This window comes from Rhinoderma darwinii, chromosome 12, assembly GCF_050947455.1.
Source record: "Rhinoderma darwinii isolate aRhiDar2 chromosome 12, aRhiDar2.hap1, whole genome shotgun sequence".
Lineage (NCBI taxonomy): Eukaryota > Metazoa > Chordata > Amphibia > Anura > Rhinodermatidae > Rhinoderma > Rhinoderma darwinii.
Genome location: NC_134698.1, coordinates 48,031,343 through 48,052,423, shown reverse-complemented (window position 1 = coordinate 48,052,423; position 21,081 = coordinate 48,031,343). Strand labels below are relative to the sequence as shown.

The 21,081-nt window shown below is 41.1% G+C and overlaps 1 protein-coding gene across 8 annotated transcripts in view; it reads right to left on the bottom strand.

Annotated features, from left to right (window-relative positions):
- The window catches only part of CDIN1 (CDAN1 interacting nuclease 1), a 412,283-nt gene that overhangs the window by 313,902 nt on the left and 77,300 nt on the right, over positions 1-21,081 (bottom strand). For 6 of the 8 annotated variants that reach the window (XM_075844816.1, XM_075844819.1, XM_075844823.1 and 3 more), the window contains exons 3-5: positions 18,518-18,563; positions 14,814-14,878; positions 4,661-4,721 (exon numbers count right to left, since the gene is read on the bottom strand). In XM_075844816.1, coding sequence (XP_075700931.1) covers positions 4,661-4,721; positions 14,814-14,878; positions 18,518-18,563 — 172 coding nt within the window. The remainder of the gene's footprint in view (positions 1-4,660; positions 4,722-14,813; positions 14,879-18,517; positions 18,564-21,081) is intronic. The other 2 variants (XM_075844821.1, XM_075844822.1) reach the window with 1 other exon arrangement.

Below are 21,081 nucleotides of genomic sequence, written 5' to 3'. Positions count from 1 at the left end.
ACCTAAACCACTAAATATAAATAAATATGCACTAAAGCTAAATCTACTTACAAATAGGGAGGTTCTTGATCAAAAAGTGTTAGCCCACCTGCCACGACAAGGCGACCTCTATATACATATATACATGCACCTGTATTTAGGCTGGAACATTTGCTTCCATTTTATTGTGGATTACTGTAAGGGTTTTAGTTTCTCAGACAGATTAAAATGAATTGGAGTTGGCAATTAATAATCGAAATTCAGCCAGTTAATCAACGTCATCTTGCGAATTCTGGTTTCATCAATTATTTTTTCCCTGTTTAACCCCTTCCCGCTCCTTGACGTATTATTAGGTCATGATAAGTGCATCTAATAGTACGTCACCGGAGGATCGCCCATTTTGGCCGTCCACCCGGCACATACAGGAGCTGTGACAACTGCTGTCTCGTACAGCAATTGCTGCAGCTCCTTTAGCGGGTACCAATGGCGGTGTCCCCTCTGATTAACCCCTTAGAAGTCACGTGCAATAGCGATCGCGGCTTTTTAGGGGTTAAACCACCATCGACGTCCCGCTACACAATAGCGGGCGCGGATGGTTGCTATGGCAAATGGAGGCCTAACAATGGCCTCCGGCTATGCCATCTACGGAAGCCTGGTGGGTCAGGACCCACTATGCTTGCTGTCAGCGAGTAGCTGACAGCTCTAATACACTGCACTACACATGTAAAAAAAAAAATGCAAAAAAAAAAAAAAATGCAAAAAAAAAAAAAAAGGATTTTCTGACAAAAAAAAAAAAAGGAAATTTGTAAATGTATTTTAAATTGTAAATTTCCCCTCTACTTTGCTTTAAATTCCTGTGAAACGCCTAAAGGGTTAAGAAACTTTCTAAATGATGTTTTGAATACTTTGAGGGGTCTAGTTTTTAAAATGGGTTGTTTTATGGGGGGTTTCTAATATAGAAGGCGCGCAAAGCCTCTTCAGAACTGAACTGGTACCTTTAAAAAAAAAAGGCTTTTGAAATTTTCTTCAAAATATGAGAAATTGCTGCTTATATTCTAAGCCTTGTAACGTCCTGGAAATATAAAAGAATGTTCAAAAAATTATGCCAACATATAGTAGACATATGGGAAATGTGAACTCGTCACTATTTTGTGTGGTATTACTATATGTCTTACAAGTAGTATATACAATAAAATTCAGAAAAATTCTATTTTTTCAAAATTTTCCCTAAATTTTGATATTTTTCACATGTAAACACTGAGTATATCGACCACATTTTTCGACTATCATAAAGCCCAATGTCTCACGAGAAAACACTCTCAGAATCACTTGGATAGGTTTAAGCATTCTAAACTTATTACCACATTAAGTGACACATGTCAAATTTGAAAAATAGCCCGGAGTCTTAAAGGGGTTGTCCGAGATTTTTTTTTTTCTACATTTACAACCACATTGCATATATTTAAAATTCTTAATATACTTAGGGCTCATGCACACGACCGTACCCATGTGCACGGCCGTGATTTTCATTATTTTCAATGAGCCTGACCCGCAGAACACGGCCGTAATAAGACATGTCCGTTCTTTCTGCGGTGCGGGCTCCCGGGCTATGCACGGACCGTAAAAACTACAGTCGTGTGCATGGCCCCATAGAAATGAATGGGGCTGCAATTTTCCCATGGATTTTCGGGGGAATTGCGGCTGCAAAAGCACGTTCGTGTGCATGAGGCCTTACCCTTGCAATTTTGCTTCGGTTCTCCACTCTGGCTGCTTTTTCCTGCTCATCATATGAGCTCCGACGTCAGGTTTTCAGCCTCCTCCACTGTCATGTCATTATACCCATCACATGGTCTCGGACCAGAGAGACCTCGGATGGTATACGACATGTCACTGATGACGTGTCCTTTTTTGCGGGTGCTTGTTCTTTAGTGCCCGCCCAGCCTATGTAGATGTTCACTGTGAGCGCGCCTGTGCGTGTTCACAGTGAACAAGGACGGCACCTGTGAAACACAGCCCCTTATAGGTAGTAAACACAGCCACTTGTAGATACCTTTATGTACATAGCGCCACTGTGGCCGGTGATTCCGGTCCAGAACGGATCGCTTGATGTCTCTGTCCATATATGGACAGAGTCATCAAGCGAAGCTTCCAGGAGCGGAATCCACGACCGAGTGGGATTCCGCTCCTTCGGTGAGGTACAATAGCGCTACGTACAATAGTGCTAGGTACAGGTGGGGGAGGGTGACATCTATGGAGGTGGGGGATGACATCTATGGAGGTATTGGGGTACAAAAAAAGAAGAATGTCAGCAAGGAAACACAAGTACAGGGAAGGATGTCAGCGTGGACGAGCAAGGACAGCACACATGAACTCTTGGTAGGCTGTACATGCACGCTCATTACAGCCTGCAATGCATGCAGGGAAAATAAGTATTATCAGAAGGAAACATCAACAAACCGGACCTGGAGTGCATGTAAACAAACGGCACTAAATTCAAAGAAGATATGAGATAAGAGGATTTAAAAAAAAAAAAATACTGCTTTATTTATGTTTTCTGTATAAGGGGAAATGTATGAAACACTTTTTGAAAATATGATAGTATCTCGGACAACCCTTTTAGGGCCAAAACTAAGCTGCGTCCTTACGGGGTTAAACTGTATCTGCATCTTCAGGACACAGATACAGTTGAACCCAATGGCATAGCAGTGGACCGCAAGGTCCCTGCTCTAACATTCACCATGTATCGCTGGACGCGAGGCCGTAACGTCATCTCGTCTGTCTGCGCAGTGCCGCACAGACCAGGGGACCAAAGGGATCTCCTCCACTAGTCATAGAAACGGGGTTAGGTAAGTACGTATTTTATTATTTTTATCAGGCACTATTGGGGGCAGATGTGAGGGAATTATACAGCATGGGGGCAGCTATGGTAAACTTTATACTGTGTGGGGGGCATATATGGGGGCATTATACAGTGTGAGGGAAGCTATAGGCGGCATTATACTGCATGGAAGTCAGTTATAGGGGCATTATACTATGTAGAGGCAGCTATGGGGGCATTATACTGTGTGGAGGGCAGTTATGGGGAGCATTATACTGTGTGGGGGCAGCTATGGGAGAATTATACTGTGTGGAGGGCAGATATAGGAGAATACACACAGAGTACCTATTCTTAAATTTTTGGAAATTAATCGTAGTTTCTCTGGTATTGGAAGCGGTGAAAGATTTCAATTTTGTCCAGTAGCGATATGCAACTATTACTAAAGTTTATCAAAAAAGGCTGCAAGGCACTGACAAGCAGAGATGTAGGTGAGGTGAAATCAAAGCTAAAGATAACACTAAGAAATTTGTCTACTAGGCAGGTGCGGAAGAAAACTACGTACATGCTAGCATACACATACAGTCATTAGGTCGTTTCTGCACTACACTGCGCATGTGCCAAGCAAGGGCACAAGCATCAAGATGTCAGGAATGCTTGCATACTAGGAAAAGAGAAAGGCAACCAGCAGCAGAACTGTACGGCACATGCGCTGGCCAAAGGCACAAGTGAAAAATTGTCAACGATACCCATGTATGCGCTGTGGCTCCCAGTGAAGCACTAAGAACACTAGAATGCCACACCATGACACACCAAACCGACCATAAAAGTAGGATAGAAAGAAACACAAACAGAAAGGGTGCTTTCATGAAGGATTTACCAAACCACAAATTCATTCCTAAATTAAAGTACTAAAGTAAAAGCTATTAAAAAAAAAACAATCCAAGCAAGACAATCATGCCCAGAAAAGATGGAAAGAATGACCAGCAAAATGATAGATGGATACAACTACTTAAATCACAAACATGCTGATGAGAAGCATTTAATATGGAATGAATACATTTAATGCTATATATATATATATATATATATATATATAGCGCAAGGGCAGAAATACTGTATAGAATACACCTGCTACACCTGTTCCCTGAACTCCTGACTTCTGGACCTTTTGGAAACTGACCTCGGCTTGCCTCTTGTTAACCCATTGTTTGCTGATTTTGGATTATCTGCTCACGGCCCGTTTTGACCTTTGCTATTCCTGATATCCACTTGCCTTCTGATTTGGACTTTCTGTTTAACCCCTGGCTGTCTGGTTTCCTTCTCATGTTAGTCTGCATTGCACCTCCTAGCCAACGCTGAACTCAGCAAAGACAACCTGGGTTCTAAGCAGCAAAGTCCATCCCGCCTTGCGGTCGGCTCTGGCGAACACCTTATGGTCGCCTTAGACACTATCGATCAGAGTTGTAATGTATTCGAGGTTGCAGTTTTATGTGCACGCTCTCTCCCGGCACTCTACAGCAGTCTTTGGGGAATCGCTCAAATTGCAATTCCATAACAGTTGGTAGGGCAGTCTACAGAGCCACATGGCTCGTGTTCTGCTGTAAAGCACCGTTGAATGCCTTATGTATGGATATATTCTTCTTTAGAAGCAGTGCTTCTGTAGGTGAATACCTCCGTATATATATATATATATATATACATACACACACACATATATATATATACATATATAGAGAGAGAGAGTCCCATGGAGAATGCCATGATTTTATTTGTGCCATATTCGCATGGAATCCAACAGAAAAAAATTCCAAATGCCTACGTATGGTAGTGTGTATGAGGTCTTAATATATTTAGAGGCCTTACCTCATTAGCCAGGTTTAGCAAGACAGGTGCTGTTGGATCCACTGCAGTATCACGTAAGTACCTACAATACAAAGTGGAACATAAAAATAATAATAATAACAATGAAAATATCAGGCAATAACAAGGAAGACGTGGCTGTAATGTCCATCTAGGCATATGTGTTATGCACAATACAACCAATTAGTTCTCTGTATTCATGAGAGAATTTTTACATTTGGCGTTTCTTCAGAGTTTGTCCTATGACAGTTAAATACATTTTTCTGCACAGTAAATGCCCTATAACACAGCCCGATGACCGATCAAAGAAACCGCTCGTTGATCGGCCCTCGTTTGCTCCTTTGACAAGGAGCAATGTATGGGGACGAGCGCTTATTACTATGATCACTCATCCACATACATTTCTATCATGTCGGCAGCACGTCTCCCTGTTTACACAGAGAGATGTGCTGCCGACTATGATAACATTTTCAGCATTTACTATATAAATCAGTTGATGAAAGAGCGTTTGCTGTTGTTTACACAGGGAATGCTCATTTGCCCGATAATTGGCTGTAAAAGGGCCTTTACCATCTTACTGTTAGTCCAGTAAAACCAGTAGCCCTTATAAAAAACCAAGAGCAAGTACTGTAAAGTGGATTGCATAAAATTGATTCTAGAAGGACCCTATTTAGAAGCAGCAAAGATCAGATAATTTCTCTGTTGAAGGAAGTCCCTGTAATGTCAGTTCAGTAATACATCACAATTTCCTTAACCCCTTCCCGCTCCTTGACGTACTATTACGTCATGGCAGCTGTATCGTTCGCGCTCCATGCCGTAATAGTACGTCTCGGGAGTAACGGCCGTTTCGGCCGTCCTCCCGACACATACAGGAGCTGTGACGCTGCTGTCTTGTTCAGCAGCTGTCACAGCTCCTACAGCGGGGACCGATCGCTGTGTCCCCGCTGATTAACCCCTTAAAAGCCGCGTTCTATAGAGATCGCGGCTTTTTAGGGGTTAAGCTGCCATCGCCGGCCTGCTACGCGATAGCGGCCGGCGATGGTGACTATGGCAACCGGACACCAAACAATGGCGTCCGGCTATGCCATAGACGGAAGCCTAGTGGGTCCTGACAACGTCAGGACCCACTATGCTTGCTGTCAGTGAGTAGCTGACAGTTCTAATACACTGCACTACGCATGTAGTGCAGTGTATTAGAATAGCGATCAGGGCCTCCTGCCCTCAAGTCCCCTAGTGGGACAAAGTAATAAAGTAAAAAAAAAGTTAAAAAAAGATGTGTAAAAATAAGAAAATAAAAGTTTTAAAAGTAATAAAAGTAAAAGTCCCACTTTTTCCCTTATCAGTCCTTTATTATTAATAAAAATATATAAACAAACAAATAAACTATACATAATTGGTATCGCCGCGTCCGTAACGGCCTGAACTACAAAATTATTTTGTTATTTATCCCGCACGGTGAACGCCGTAAAAAAAAATATTAATAAACCGTACCACAATCACAATTGTTTGGTCACTTCACCTCCCAAAAAATGGAATAAAAAGAGATCAAAAAGTCGCATGTACCTAAAAATGGTACTGATGGAAAATACAGTTCGTTACGCAAAAAATAAGTCCTCGGACGGCTTTATTGATTGAAAAATAAAAACGTTCTGGCTCTTAGAATAAGGTAACACAAAAAGTGAATGATTGTTTACAAAACGTATTTTATTGTGCAAACGCCATAAGACATAAAAAAAAACTATAAACATCTGGTATCGCCGTGATCGTATCGCCCCGCAGAATAAAGTTAATATATCATTTATAGCGCACGGTGAACGCTGTAAAAAAAAAAGTATACAAAAACAATAGTAGAATTGCTGTTTATTAGTCACCACGCCACCTAAAAATGGAATAAAAACTGATCAAAAAGCCGCATGCACCCCATGAAAACTACAATGGATTCCTCAAGGGGTCTAGTTTCCAAATTGGGGTCACTTTTGGGGGGTTTCCAATGTTTTGGCACCACAAGACCTCTTCAAACCGGACATGGTGCCTAATAAAAAAGAGGGCTCAAAATCCGCTAGGTGCTCCTTTGCTTCGGAGGCCGGTGCTTCAGTCCATTACCGCCCGAGGGCAACATGTGGGATATTTCTCTAAACTGCAGAATCTGGGCAATAAGTATTAATTTGTGTTTCTCTGATAAATCCTTTTGTGTTATAAAAAAAATGGTATAAAAAGAGTAAATTTCACCTCTACTTTGCTCTAAATTTCTGTGAAACACCTAAAGGGTTCATAAACTTTCTAAATGCTGTTGTGAATACTTTGAGGGGTCTAGTTTCTAAAATGGGGTGTTTGATAGGGGTTTCTAATATATGGGCCCCTCAAAGCAACTTCAGAAATGAACTGGAACCTAAAAAAATAAATAAATGAGGCAATACTTCGCTTCTTACATTATACTGATAATGAGCCGTGCCCACTCCGAGATGACCCCAGTTTTGACCGTTTGTATAAACGGAGACCCCTATTAGACCGTTCCAGTGCCCGGTTTTCCCAAGCATACACCCCAAGAAGTGTATTTCTATTGATGAGTCCCTGGTACATTTTAAAGGGAGGGTTCAATTCCGCCAGTACCTGCCAGGTAAGAGGGCAAGGTATGGCGTGAAGATGTATAAGCTGTGCGAGAGTGCATCAGGGTATACCTACAGGTTTAGGATATATGAAGGAAAGGCCACCCCCAAACCAGACTGCATCCTGGACTACAATAGGTACATGGGAGGGATGGACTTGTCAAATCAAGTCCTGAAGCCCTACAGCGCCATGCGGTGTGGTATAAGAAGCTGGCCGGGCACATCATACAGATGGCTTTGTACAATGCGTATGTGCTACGTCGATGTGCAGGCCAGAGGGGAACTTTCCTGGAATTTCAAGATCTAATCTTTAGGGACCAGGAAGGGGGGGCACCCAGTACTTCTGGAAGCGAGGCCACACGCATCGTACCAGGGCAACACTTTCCAGGAGAAGGTCCCCAAACCGGTGGAAAGGGAAAGAGTCAAAAGAGGTGCAGAGTCTGCTATAAGAGGGGGATAAGGAAGAACACAATATACCAATGTGACACGTGTCCCGAAAAACCAGGGCTCTGTATAAAAGATTGTTTTAAAATGTATCATACATCCCTTGATTTTTAATTTACCCTGATGCACTCCGCACAGCTTACCCCCCTCATCTTTCCCTTCTGAGCCCTGCCGTATGCCCAGGCAGCTGATAACAGCCACATGTAGGGTATTGTCGTACCCAGGAGAACCCACATTACAATTTAAGGGGTGTATATCTCCGGTGGCGCATGCTGGGCACACTATATTGGACACTGAAATGGCATATACATATATAAAATTGCAAATCTCACACTGCACCATCTGCTGCGCATTATCTTTTACACAGTACCTGTGGGGTCAAAATGCTCACTACACCTCTAGATGAATGTCTTAAGGGGTGTAGTTTTTAAAATGGGGTCACTTCTCGGGGGTTTCAACTGTACTGGTACCTCAGGGGCTTCTGCACACATGACTTAGCACCAGAAAAGCTCCAGTAGGCCAAATGGTGGTCCTTTCCTTCTGAGCCCTCCCATGGGCCCAAAGGGCAGTTTATCACCACAAATGGGGTATTGCCGCACTAAGGACAAATTGGGCAACAAAATGGGGTATGTTGTTCCTTGTGAAAATAAGAAATTTTGATCAAAAATGACATCTTATTGGAAAAAATATCATTTTTTTCATTTCACAGCCCAATTCAAATAGGTGCTGTGAAAAAACTGTGCGGTCAAAATGATAACAAAAACCATAAATGAATTCCTTGAGGGGTGTAGTTTCCAAAATGGGGTCACTTCTGGTGGGTTTCCATTGCTTTGATACCTCTGGGGCTCTGCAAATGCAACATGGCAGCCGAAAACCAATCCAGCAAAATCTGGACTCCAACAAACACATAGCGCTCCTTTCCGTCTGAGCCCTCCCATGGGCCCAAACGGCAGTTTATCACCACAAATGGGGTATTGCCGCACTAAGGACAAATTGGGCAACAAAATGGGGTATGTTGTTCCCTGTGAAAATAAGAAATTTTGATCAAAAATGACATCTTATTGGAAAAAATATAATTTTTTTCATTTCACAGCCCAATTCAAATAGGTGCTGTGAAAAACCTGTGCGGTCAAAATGATAACAAAAACCATAAATGAATTCCTTGAGGGGTGTAGTTTCCAAAATGGGGTCACTTCTGGTGGGTTTCCATTGCTTTGATACCTCTGGGGCTCTGCAAATGCGACATGGCACCCGAAAACCAATCCAGCAAAATCTGGACTCCAACAAACACATAGCGCTCCTTTCCTTCTGAGCCCTCCCATGGGCCCAAACGGCAGTTTATCACCACAAATGGGGTATTGCCGCACTAAGGACAAATTGGGCAACAAAATGGGGTATGTTGTTCCCTGTGAAAATAAGAAAATTTGATCAAAAATGACATTTTATTGGAAAAAATATCATTTTTTTCATTTCACAGCCCAATTCAAATAGGTGCTGTGAAAAAACTGTGCGGTCAAAATGATAACAAAAACCATAAATGAATTCCTTGAGGGGTGTAATTTCCAAAATGGGGTCACTTCTGGTGGGTTTCCATTGTTTTGATACCTCAACGCCTCTTCAAACCTGGCATGCTGCCTAAAATATATTCTAATAAAAAAGAGGCCTCAAAATGCACTAGGTGCTTCTTTGCTTCTAGGGCTTGTGTTTTAGTCCACGAGCGCAGTAGGGCCACATGTGGGACATTTCTAAAAACTGCAGAATCTGGACAATACATATTTAGTAGTGTTTCTCTGGTAAAACCTTCTCTGTTACTAAAAAAAAATTGAATAAAATTGAAATTCAGCAGAAAAAATGAAATTTGCAAATTTCATTTCCACTTTGCTTTAATTCCTGTGAAATGCCTGAAGGGTTAAAAAACTTTCTATATGCTGTTTTGAATACTTTGAGGGGTCTAGTTTTTAAAATGGGGTGTTTTATGGGGTTTCTAATACATAGGCCCCTCAAATCCACTTCAGAACTGAACTGGCACCTTCAAAAAAAGGCTTTTGAAATTTTCTTAAGAATATGAGAAATTGCTGTTTATGTTCTAAACCTTGTAACGTCCAAGAAAAATAAAATAATGTTCAAAAAACGATGCCAATCTAAAGTAGACATATGGGAAATGTGAACTAGTAACTATTTTGGGTGGTATAACCGTCTGTTTTTCAAGCAGATGCATTTAAATTCTGAAAAATGCTATTTTTTGTAAATTTTCTCTAAATTTTGCAATTTTTCACAAATAAAGACTGAATATATCGACCAAATTTTACCACGAACATGAAGCCCAAAGTGTCACGAGAAAACAATCTCAGAATCGCTTGGATAGGTTTAAGCATTCCGACGTTATTACCACATAAAGTGAAATATGTCAGATTTGAAAAATGGGCTCTGAGCCTTAAGGCCCAAACTAGGCTGCGTCCTTAAGGGGTTAAAACTAGCAAACCATTCCAAGGGTGCCGGGAATAGTAAAAGATAGTTCAGATTAGAATGATTCTAGTTCTGGAAAACTTTCTGCCTGTCAATGACAAAAAAAAAACTAAAAAAAAACAAGCTACATAGGTCAACTATTGCGGTTTTAGAAAGGTGTCCGTTAGGGACATCCTTTAGTTCCACTAGTTTAGCCAGGTAACTGTACTTTCACCAAACTTTTGATATGTCATAGACCCTCACCATCACTGAAATATAGAGGCAGGAGCGCAATGCACCTTTAACTGTGATCAGCGCTCATTGTTAGGCTGATAAGAGGCTCAAAATGACCTTCTATGAGCACATCTTCAGCCTAACTAAAAAAGCTGACCGATCACAACCAAAGGGGCAGAGCGCTCGGATGAGTGGTTATGCCCCTCTGTTTCAGCAATGGTGTGAATGTCAGAACCCGGACCAACACCAAACAAAAGGTCTGATATGTCTTTATGACATATCGAAAGTTTTGTTTATTCTTTTTTCAGTGTACACTGTGCGCTATAAATGACATTTTACTTTATTCTGTGGGTCGATATGATTACGGCGATACCATATGTATATAGTTTTTTTTCATGTTTTGCAGCGTTTACACAATAAAATCCCTTTTTTTAATGAATTTATTTATTTTTCACGATATTCTGAGAGCTTTTATTTTTCCGTAAAAAATAGCTGTGTAAGGGCTCGTTTTTGCGGGACAGGTCGTAGTTTTAATTGGTACTATTTTGGGGTACATGCAATGTTTTGATCACTTTTTATTCTGTTTTGGGAAGGGTGGTGACCAAAAAATAGTCATGCTAGCATTGGTTTTTTATTTTTGTTTTTTTGCTCACCGTGCAGGAAAAACAACATTATAGTTTTGGTCATTACGAACGCAGTGATAACCAAATATGTGTACTTCAGTTTTTGTTTTTTTAACTTATAACTTTTATTTTTACACTTACTTTTTTTTGTTCCACTAGGGGACTTGAAGACCTGCAGCATTGATCGCTGGGGGTTTCCGATGTGCTACAAACCCCTTAAATGCACCGATCGCAATCGATTGCTGCATTTAAGGGGTTAATTGCCAAACTCAGCGGCTATGGACCGCTGGTCGGCAACAGTGGAGTGTCAGCTGTCAGCTGACCTCCCGGTTCCCGGACACTGTCCGTTCGGGCAGTGTGAACTGGGAACCGCGCAGTAACTGTCCTTCCTGGTGCAGGAAGTAATCCCTCACCAGGACATACAGTTGCGTCGTAGCGCGGCAAGAGGTTAATGTTTTATTAGTCAATGTATAAATGTACGCAAAAAGATTCCCCCTAGTGGTGATTACAGGGAGCCAGAATGTCATCTTATCATTTAATTGTATGTCTACAAAAAGGATCTGAAGCTCTGTATCAGCAAAAGAAGAGCTCAAATCTCTATAAAAATACAGTACACTTTATGGACAAAAGTATTGGGACACCACTCTTATCATTGAATCCAGGTGTTTCATTCAGTCCCATTGCCACAGGTGTATAAAATCCAGTACCCAGCCATGCAGCCCGCTTTTACAAACATCTGAGCAAGAGCTCACTGAATTCTGGCATGGTACTGTAAAAGGGTGGCGCTGTTGCAATAAGTTAGTTCACAAAATTTCTTCCTTCCTAGATGTTCCACGATCAACTGTGAGTAATATTATTGCAAAGTGGAAGTGTTTAGGAACCACCGCAACTCAGCCACCAAGTGGCAGACCACGTAAAGTTACAGAGCGGGGTCGCCGAGTGCTGAGGTGCATAATGCATAAAAAGTAGCCAACTCTCTGCAGAGATCTAAACCTCCTCTGGAATAAACATCAGCGGGGGTCATGGCATGGGTTTCCACGACCGAGCAGCTGCATGCAAGTCTTACATCACCATGCACAATGCCAAACTTCGGATCGAGTGGATGCTGCCACTGGATTATGGAGCACTGGAAACGTGTTCTGTGGAGTAATGACTCACACTTCTCTATCTGGCAGTCTGATGGACGAGTCAGGGTTTAGTGAATACCAGGAGAACGTTACCTGCCTGACTGCATTGTGCCAACTGTAAAGTTTGGTGGAGGAGGGATAATGCTATGGGGTTGTTTTTCAGGGGTTGGCCAAGGTCCCTTTGTTCCAGTGAACGGAAGTCTTAATGCTTCAGCATACTAAGACATTTTGGACAATTGTATGCTTAAACTGTGCAGGAACAGTTTGGGGAAACCCCTTTTTTTGTTCCAGCGTGACTGTGCCCCAAGTGTGACAAGTTTGCTGTGGAAGAACTCGCACAAAGCCCTGACCTCAACACCTCTGGGATGAGCTAGAATAGAGATAGTGAGCCAGACCCTCTCCTCCAACATCAGTGTCTGACCTTCAAATTCTCACACGCAAATCTTGTAGAAAGCCCCCAGAGGAGTGGAAGCTGTACTAACAGCAGAAGGCTAATGTCTATGGATATAAAATTGGAAGTCATAAAAGCTTCTGTAGGTGTAATGTGTAGGCGTCCCAATACTTTTATCGATATAGTATATAATAAGAAATTAATCAGTGTGGAATGGGTGTCCTAGAGTTTTTTTTTTTTGCCTTCTGACAGACATAACTTTTTTTTTTATCTCGACGTAGCTGTGAGGCCTTGATTTTCAGAATAAAATTTTGCAGTTCATACAACTTCGTTTTCCTATTTTGAACTTGAAGTACAAAAAAAAGGATTTTCTGTGATTTAAAGGGAAAGTGTCATGAATTTTTTTTTTTTTTTTATCATATTGCTTTTAATATGATATTAACATAAATTTTATTTATTTTCTGTTCTCGTGTTCTACTTTTTACTTACTCTTACATCTCTATGGGGGCTGCCATTTTTTAAAAAATCTCTGTATGTGTTGAAAAACGACACATACAGAGATCGAATACGGCACATACAACCCCATAGAGAATGCGAACAGGAGCCGTTCCATTCTCTGCAGCGTACGCTGTCTGTGTGGGAACGGCGCAAACAGGCAAAAGTATGCTCAAACAGGCATTGTCACAAGATAGCCGTAGTGACATAATTCAGGCCTCCAGCTACCTGTATAAAAGGGTGAATTCCAGGGGCGTAACAAAACGGCCCCCCCCCCTTTGATTACACGTCTTAGATGCCACAAACTGCACTGTTCAATGCATCTTAAAGGAATGTATCACCTATACCTTTTTCACTAATTAAAACCAGATAGTGAAACATCATCTTTATTTCTAATCTGTTTTAAGTTTTTTAATGTAGATTTATTTTTTTAATTCTATTTTCTGTACATGTTATGGGAGCAGCCATCTTGCCTGAGATGCTTTAAACAGCATTTAGAGATATGCTTTACAGCAGTCACATGGACCATAGTAATTTTTGAAGAGGAGGGGACCCATTGACTTCTATGGGAGAGCTTCCTAGGCATGTTCCGTGACCTATGCAGAGGCCATTGAGCAGGAAGGGGTGGGAGGGGAGCCATGTTATTTGTTAATGGTGGATCCTGTGTTATCTATATAGAGGTGTTACCGGTCATTGTAATTCTGCCTGTGATGATAATGAAATGACTGCTGAGAACTGAACTCTATAGAATATGAAGTGTCAGTCTATTGTGAAAATAGTGGCCAGAGTGAAAACTGCAAGACTTTAGGATTATTTTTTAATATACATAATGACCTAGAAAATGTAACAAATAATAATAAAAAATAACAATTCACCAAAAATTCCTAAAATATATGTTTAAAGGGGTTTTCTAGTCCCTAAAAATGGATGGCCTATCCTGTTTTGAAGGGGGTGCAGCGCTCGTATGAGCGATGCTTCTCTTTAATTCCTACTTGGTCAATGTGAATCGTCGACACGGATGTATCGGCGATTCACAGTATTGCAGCCTTCTCCCATTCACTTCAATGGGAGAAGGCGGCTGCAATACCTGTGAATCACCACTACATCCATGTCGATGATTCACAGTGACCAAGTAGAAATGAAGGGGAAGCAGCGCTCGTACGAGCGCTGCACCCCCTTCAAAACAGCTGATCGGCGGGTGTCCCGGGACTCAGAGTCCTGAGGATAAGCCATGAATTTTGGACTGGAAAACGCCTTTAAAATAAAAACTTGATTGAAACAATAGGTAATTATCTAATGACACATTCCCTTTTATAGGGTTGGTTTACACTTGCATTTGTTTTGCAGTACGTCTGTTGCTAAAAAATTAAATACAGTTTGTGATGATTCTCTACTTTGAGAAACACAACATGCAGATAACGGATATAATATAAACCGTGTTGAACACTAAGCTACGGATCTTTCCAAAAAATGATGAAGACATGCTGACACTCCAGTTTGCGTTTTTCAATAAGTTAAAGGAGTTTTTCCATAACCGATATTTATCACCTATTCACAGGATAGGGGATAAACATCTAATTAGTGGGGGGGTTAAACCACTGAAACCACCACGGATCCTGAGAACGGGCTTACCTGGCCGTCTCTGTGCGCCCTATATGAATGAAGCAGAACTGTACACGCTCCAATCCATTCACTTTCTACGGGGCTGTTAGATTTAGCGCCCCAATGTGTTATTAGAAAAGACCTAGATAAGCCTTGTACTATATAAAGATCAAGTGCTTGACAACTTACTTGCTGTAGTACTTTTCAATGGTATCAGGAGCATGATGTCGTGCATGGGTCCTTTTTATAAGCTTCTGGAATTAAACAGAGAAACTGAAGCCAATACAAACTGTGAAAGTCAATTATCATGGGAAAAACAAATCTAATCATTAGTGACCAGAAATATATGTTAGGCTGGCTTCATAAGTTGCGACTACGTGCCGTTCGGTGAAAATGGGCACAGCTTTGCAGTGCAGTTATTGTCAGTGTGCTTTTTACAGGTGAACCATGTTAAAAACACTAACTCAACGTGAAAACCCAGCCTTATATACATTATACTGAACGTCCTGCCCATACCTACGGTACTTGTCAGATTACAGCTATTACATGTCTACTGCGAGTTATAAACTGGAATCAGTGACCTGACTTGGCAGATGTTTTGTGTGTATTACATATTCTATCATTTGGGGTCTCCACAACTGTGAGGCCCCCTGCACACGTAGCGTAATAGCTGCGGAGCGGTCTTGCCATTTTTGCTGCAAAAAGCTGTGAATTTGAAGCATAAATAGCAAGTAAGCGGTTCCGCTTTAACGCATCGCTATGGGAAACCAGTTGGGGGTAATCATTGTTTTTCTTATTTTTCTCCCCTCATCTGGTGTCCGGTAATTTAGTCCAAAAGTCTGCATTGATTTAAACACGATTTGGTGCAGATTTTCAGCTGGAACTCTCTGCGGTATCTGGGTAAGATTTGCTGCTGAGTTTTTTTTTTACAGCTAATCTGACCCATGTGCAGAGGGGGGGGGGGGTCTAAGGGTGAATTCGCACACTGTAGGAACGCTGCAGAATTTTGGTACAGATTCCACACTGAAAATTCACAGTAATTTACAGTACAATACATGTGGATAGGAAAAAAATCTGTGCAAAATTGAGGGTGTCACTGATTTGTCACAGATTTTCACCACAGATTTCACCCTTTGCAATGCATAGGGTGAAATCCACAGCAAATCCACGTCAAAACATGTTACATGGGGATTTTGATGCCAATTCGTTGCGGATTTGCAGTGATACTATCCACCACGTCTGGCCTTACTGTAATGGTGTCAATATCATTTGACAGAACTCTGCCAAACCTGCTGAATTCGCAGACAATCTCATGTGTATGGGATCCACCCGACTCTACCCTGACAGCAGATGTCATAGAAAACAAGTATCAGAAATATTGTATATTATCATACTGGATCCTTTGTTCCCATAGAAGATAAGCTGCTGTTAGAGGAGTCTGGCTACTGCTTATTCTCCCCTACCTGTATAAATGAACATGCATGCTCGGCTGAGCCAAGCATACATGTTTATGGGGCAGACAGGTGAAAAAAAGTGTTCGACCAACAGTTATTTAATGTGTATGGCCCCCATAAAGGGGTATTCCTGTCTTAGACATTTATGACATGTCCACAGGACCCTCATTGCACCAGTTGCTGCGGCCACAGGCTGTAGATTCCAGGCGGAGACTAGTGGAGGGGGAATGCGCATGCGCGCGCCTCATCTATTCTACTCTATGGGAGTTACGTAAAAGTTTCGTCTGTTCCGTAACTCCCCTTAAACACAATAGAGAGGCGTGCATGCACACCCCACTCTCCACTAGTCCCCACCTGTAATCTGCAACCAGCGACCGCCTCACAAAGTGAAACGGGGTTAGGCGACCCCCATTCTCGATATAGAGCTGGGAGCCACATCTATCAGACATTTATGACATATCCTGTAGATATGCAAACAATTTCTAAACTGGAAATAGAGCTTTAAGGCTATGTATAGTGGACTAGCATCTGTGAGGTCCAATGTCTTGTCAATCTAAAAAAACGAAAACAGCAACAGATCTCAGAAAAGAAAAGACACCTAAAATGTTTTATGTTATTATGTTTCTCTCTTTCCGTGTTTCCTTGAGCTTAGATCTTTTTCCATTTTGATGACTACGGCCATATTCCCAGGAAGCATTTTTGCCGTATTTATATCACTGCAGTAAATTAGTCAATCGGTAACTAGGACAGGGTATCCCTATAATGAATCGAAAAAAAAACAGGGGAACCTTCTGAGCTGACCCCAAAATTCCTTCTGCAATTTACCAAGTAAGATGCCAACTTAACATAACAGAGCTAGCATGTTAACCTGCTGGCTTTTTTTTAACTTTTAATGCATTAAAGGGGCTATCCAGCTTAAAAAATAAATATGTCCCCTGCAATTTCAGGGATACTATGGAACTCAGCCCCAAAGTGGTATAATGGTGGATTTGATGAAAAATTGTGAAAGGGCTCTGGATGCATTTTTGGAAAAACATAATATCCCAAGGAGATGGGATTCATGGATTCATTCTGATTGCTTGATGAACTCGGTAACGTTTTGAACCTTAATATGTTACTATGTAGAAAGTATTGTTATAGTGAGTGTAAGACATTTGACAGGGGCTGGGAATGAGTTGTATCCTGAATATAGCAATACGCTATCAAGGTCAGAATCCCTTGCATGTATCTGTAGTGTGTAATGGAAGACAAGTAAAGAAAAAATTACGTTTCCTGAGGAAAAAAGCGCCAAATTTGTTATTTTTTTGGGTGCGAGATATATAATTGTGAATCTAGTTTACTACAGTAAGTATTAATATATCTTTTTTCAAAATCCCAATTTCACCATTTTATTTGGATGTTTTTGCTGCTTTTCTTTACAATAGTACAATTTCATAGTGGCTGGAAATTAATTCAGTACAAAGGCAATTCATGGGAAATGGCCATGTACTTTTAAGATCGGTAGTTTTATTTCGATTTCTTGAAGCACAGAATCTGTCTTAGACCAGGAGACGCACCCACACTGGGTTGCAAACAAACAGAATTACAATAGCTTTTCTTAAGGACGCCTCGGGGAGAGAATGGACAGACGAAACAAGCTATTTCTACATTTTTCAAAAGAAAAATATCCCTCCGTCAGTTCCTTTTTGTATTTGACTTCTATTCAAAAGTTCTTAAGCGTAATAAATAAATGCACAAACCAACTATATACAAATTGTATACATTTATATGTATACTCACATTTACAAACTCAAATACTATAGATATATACATTATATATATATATTACATACATAACCTACCATCAAATGCACAACACACACACATTATATATATATATATATATATATATATATATATATATATATATATATATATATATAAAGTGTGTGTGTGTGTGGGGGGAAAAAAGAAAACAGTGACTGTTCCTTGGAGAGCTGCCAGATGAGTGACACCCGTCAAAGAATGATAAATGACTCCATTTTCTGCCTCTCTTGCCTTCTGCCAGTCCAAGAGAGGGTCGTTTATCATAATCTCTGTCAGCGAGGGAAAGTAGTCCTGACAGTGCAAGTCAGCAAACATTTAGCACACAGAACCATGCAACGCAGGGAAATTATTATTGTCAGAATAATAATGGTTTAGCATAATTTATTACGGGTCCACCAAATAAGCAAAGGATAGATGTTATTAGACAGATGGATGGGTAAAGCTTGGCAGGCATCCACTCAGGATCAGGCAACGCTTGATAAGGGGAGGTGGTAGAGCGGAGGGAAGGGAGGTGGAGGGGTTTACATCTTCCAAACCAATCACCAGGCTGGCAGTTCAATTACAAAGAAATAAAGGGACATTCATCATTCAATTAAGCACCTGTCAAGCTTCACAAAAGAGGAAACTTCTAACCTGGTACTCCTGGGAGAAGACGCTCAGCAGAGTGGACTGCGATTGACTGGAACAAAATAAAAGATGGACAAAGTTAATTACTGGAGTGCATGGTGGGAGACAAAAGGCTAGTCAGTTTCAAAGGTAGGCCCCGCCGCCCTGTAATCTAAGAGAACACGAAAACAAGTGCGCAAAACTTGTTCCAGACGGACACCTCAGACAAAGGCTAGGTCAAGGAACAGGGGAGAGGGGATGAGGAGAAAGCAGGAAGGAACAGAAAACTTAGAAGAAATGGAGTAGAAAGGCAGGGTATGGTGAGGGGTGAGCGGCACATACAGCAGGCTCATGTTTTGGCAGGATCCTTTTTCACTTTCCAGGCCCACAAAGCTGTATTAGTGGCATGTCCTGCTGGTAAAACACAAGGAGCAGGAGGGAGGGGGGCTGAAAAGAAAACAGAGTACATTTCCTATTAATAATGGATGGAAATTCAGATCCATTAGCAGTTGGGAACATGCCGCTTAGCTCATTGGCAACATATTGAAATTCATTTTGTGAGCAGTGAGGGAAACCTCTTTGGTAGCTGTGTCTTATTAAAGGGAAGCATGAAGTAAAGCTAGGAGGGAAAGACGGAGGGGGGCTTAACGCAATGTCAGTAGCAGCATATGGGACTCTAACATTCCCACTGAAACTGATGGGCCTTTGAAAATAGAAACTTTCCCAGTAGGAGGGCTTCTTTTCCTTCCAGTCGGTCATTTCCAAGGCTTCATCCATCCAGTACTCAACTCTGTGTCAAGCACCTGGCAATGAAGCAGCTTTGCCAACAGGGGTTTCCTCTCAACCTGTATCTAATTTTCCTCTCACTTTTCAGACTACTGCATGGTTAACTCTTCGCACAGTCCGGAAGAGCGTCCACGATGTCTGTCAAGGTTGAGCTCACCCGCTCCAGCATGTAATGTGTTACCAGGCAGACATGGGACGCCTCTCATGCTGATCGATAAGAACGACTGTTACTGCTTTAACTCAATTGTCCTCAGTGGATATCTACCCCTCACCCCATCTTAAAACACAATTCATTACTTCTGATATATTCTCCTACTGGACAAATTACATTTCCAATAAATCGGCTTTTAATGTACAGCAGAACAGAGAATTATTAGCATATTTTGGTTTTCTCTCGTCTTTCACTTAGTTTCCTTCTAGAGGCAATTCCATTTGCAAACAAAACACTGAAGCTGCGTTCTAGAGGATTAATTATCTTGTTCCACAAGTTTTATTCCTCCGTGCACGTATAAAAAAAGAAAAATAATTTACCACATCAAAGGTTCTTCTTCAGTTTGTAAAATTCCCAGGAAGAACATTAAGCCCTCTGGGATCTTCTATGTGGTCAAACTGAAAGAATACTTACTACGAAGAAGTACACGGATAAATGAGCAGAAAACTTTTCGGTAGTCATAAAGTGGTTATAATGGAAATTTGCAGCAGTGTCTCTATGTGATAATAAAAATGAGGGCATATCAATGGGGTATACAAGGATAGCCATATAGATATGTTTTACATGCAGTGGACAATATACCACTTTATTCATACTTGTGACCAGGAGGCCAAGCTAAACATGTGACATCTAATGGTTGTCACTTCCCTTCCCCCACAGGAAGAAAAGGGTTCTCAAATCCATTAGAAAAAAATTTGGGGTCAATAATGAAAAAAAAATCCTTTATTAGTAGATGATGATAACCATCGCTGGTACTTGGCTCAAGAATGGGACAACATATATATGACTGGCAGCGGGTACTGACATTTGTCAGGAGGTTCAGCACCATATTAATTAAGTTTAGAACCAGGACCAAAACGATGCCACTGTGTCGAGGCACCAGGCGATATATACCACAATCAGCACTGTAGGACTGGTCACATTACCACAAGGCACTGATGCTGTAGTCTGGTACTTGCAGTAAATCCTCAATGTAAAACTTGTATTAGTAGCTCATGAAAGTTAAAATGTAAAGTAAAAGGCGCGGAGCGACAGATTAAACATTAGAATTGACTATGTTGTATTTGCAATACATAATACAAAAAAACAAACATTCAGCAGCATTAGACTTTTTCAAATTTCAACTTGTGTCATTTAATGATCACCAATTTTTTATTAAATATAAGAACGGTTAGGACCTCAGCTTTACGGTATAATTCAGATGCAGCAGATTTAGCTGCATATATCCGGGACGTATAGAGAATGTTGCGGATTTCAAAATCTGCAGCGGAAAAATCTGCTACGCTTGAATGGGGTGTTGTGCAGAAAATTTGGTATGGATTTTTTATGTGGAATCCGCACTGAAACTCAGCAAAAAATCGATGTGGTCTTAACATTCATTTCTTGTTGGAAGGGACCTCAGAAAATAAGCTGGTAACAGGGTGTCCTGCTGCTGGGGCCCCACCACAGGAGAATTAAAGCTAATCTGCACATAAAACTGCCATATGAGAGGATCATAAGAAAAGTATGGGAATGTTTATTTAAAAAAGAAAGTAAAAAAGAAGGGGGGGGGGTGTAAATGTAAACATTTCAAAAGATGAAAGACCATAAGAAT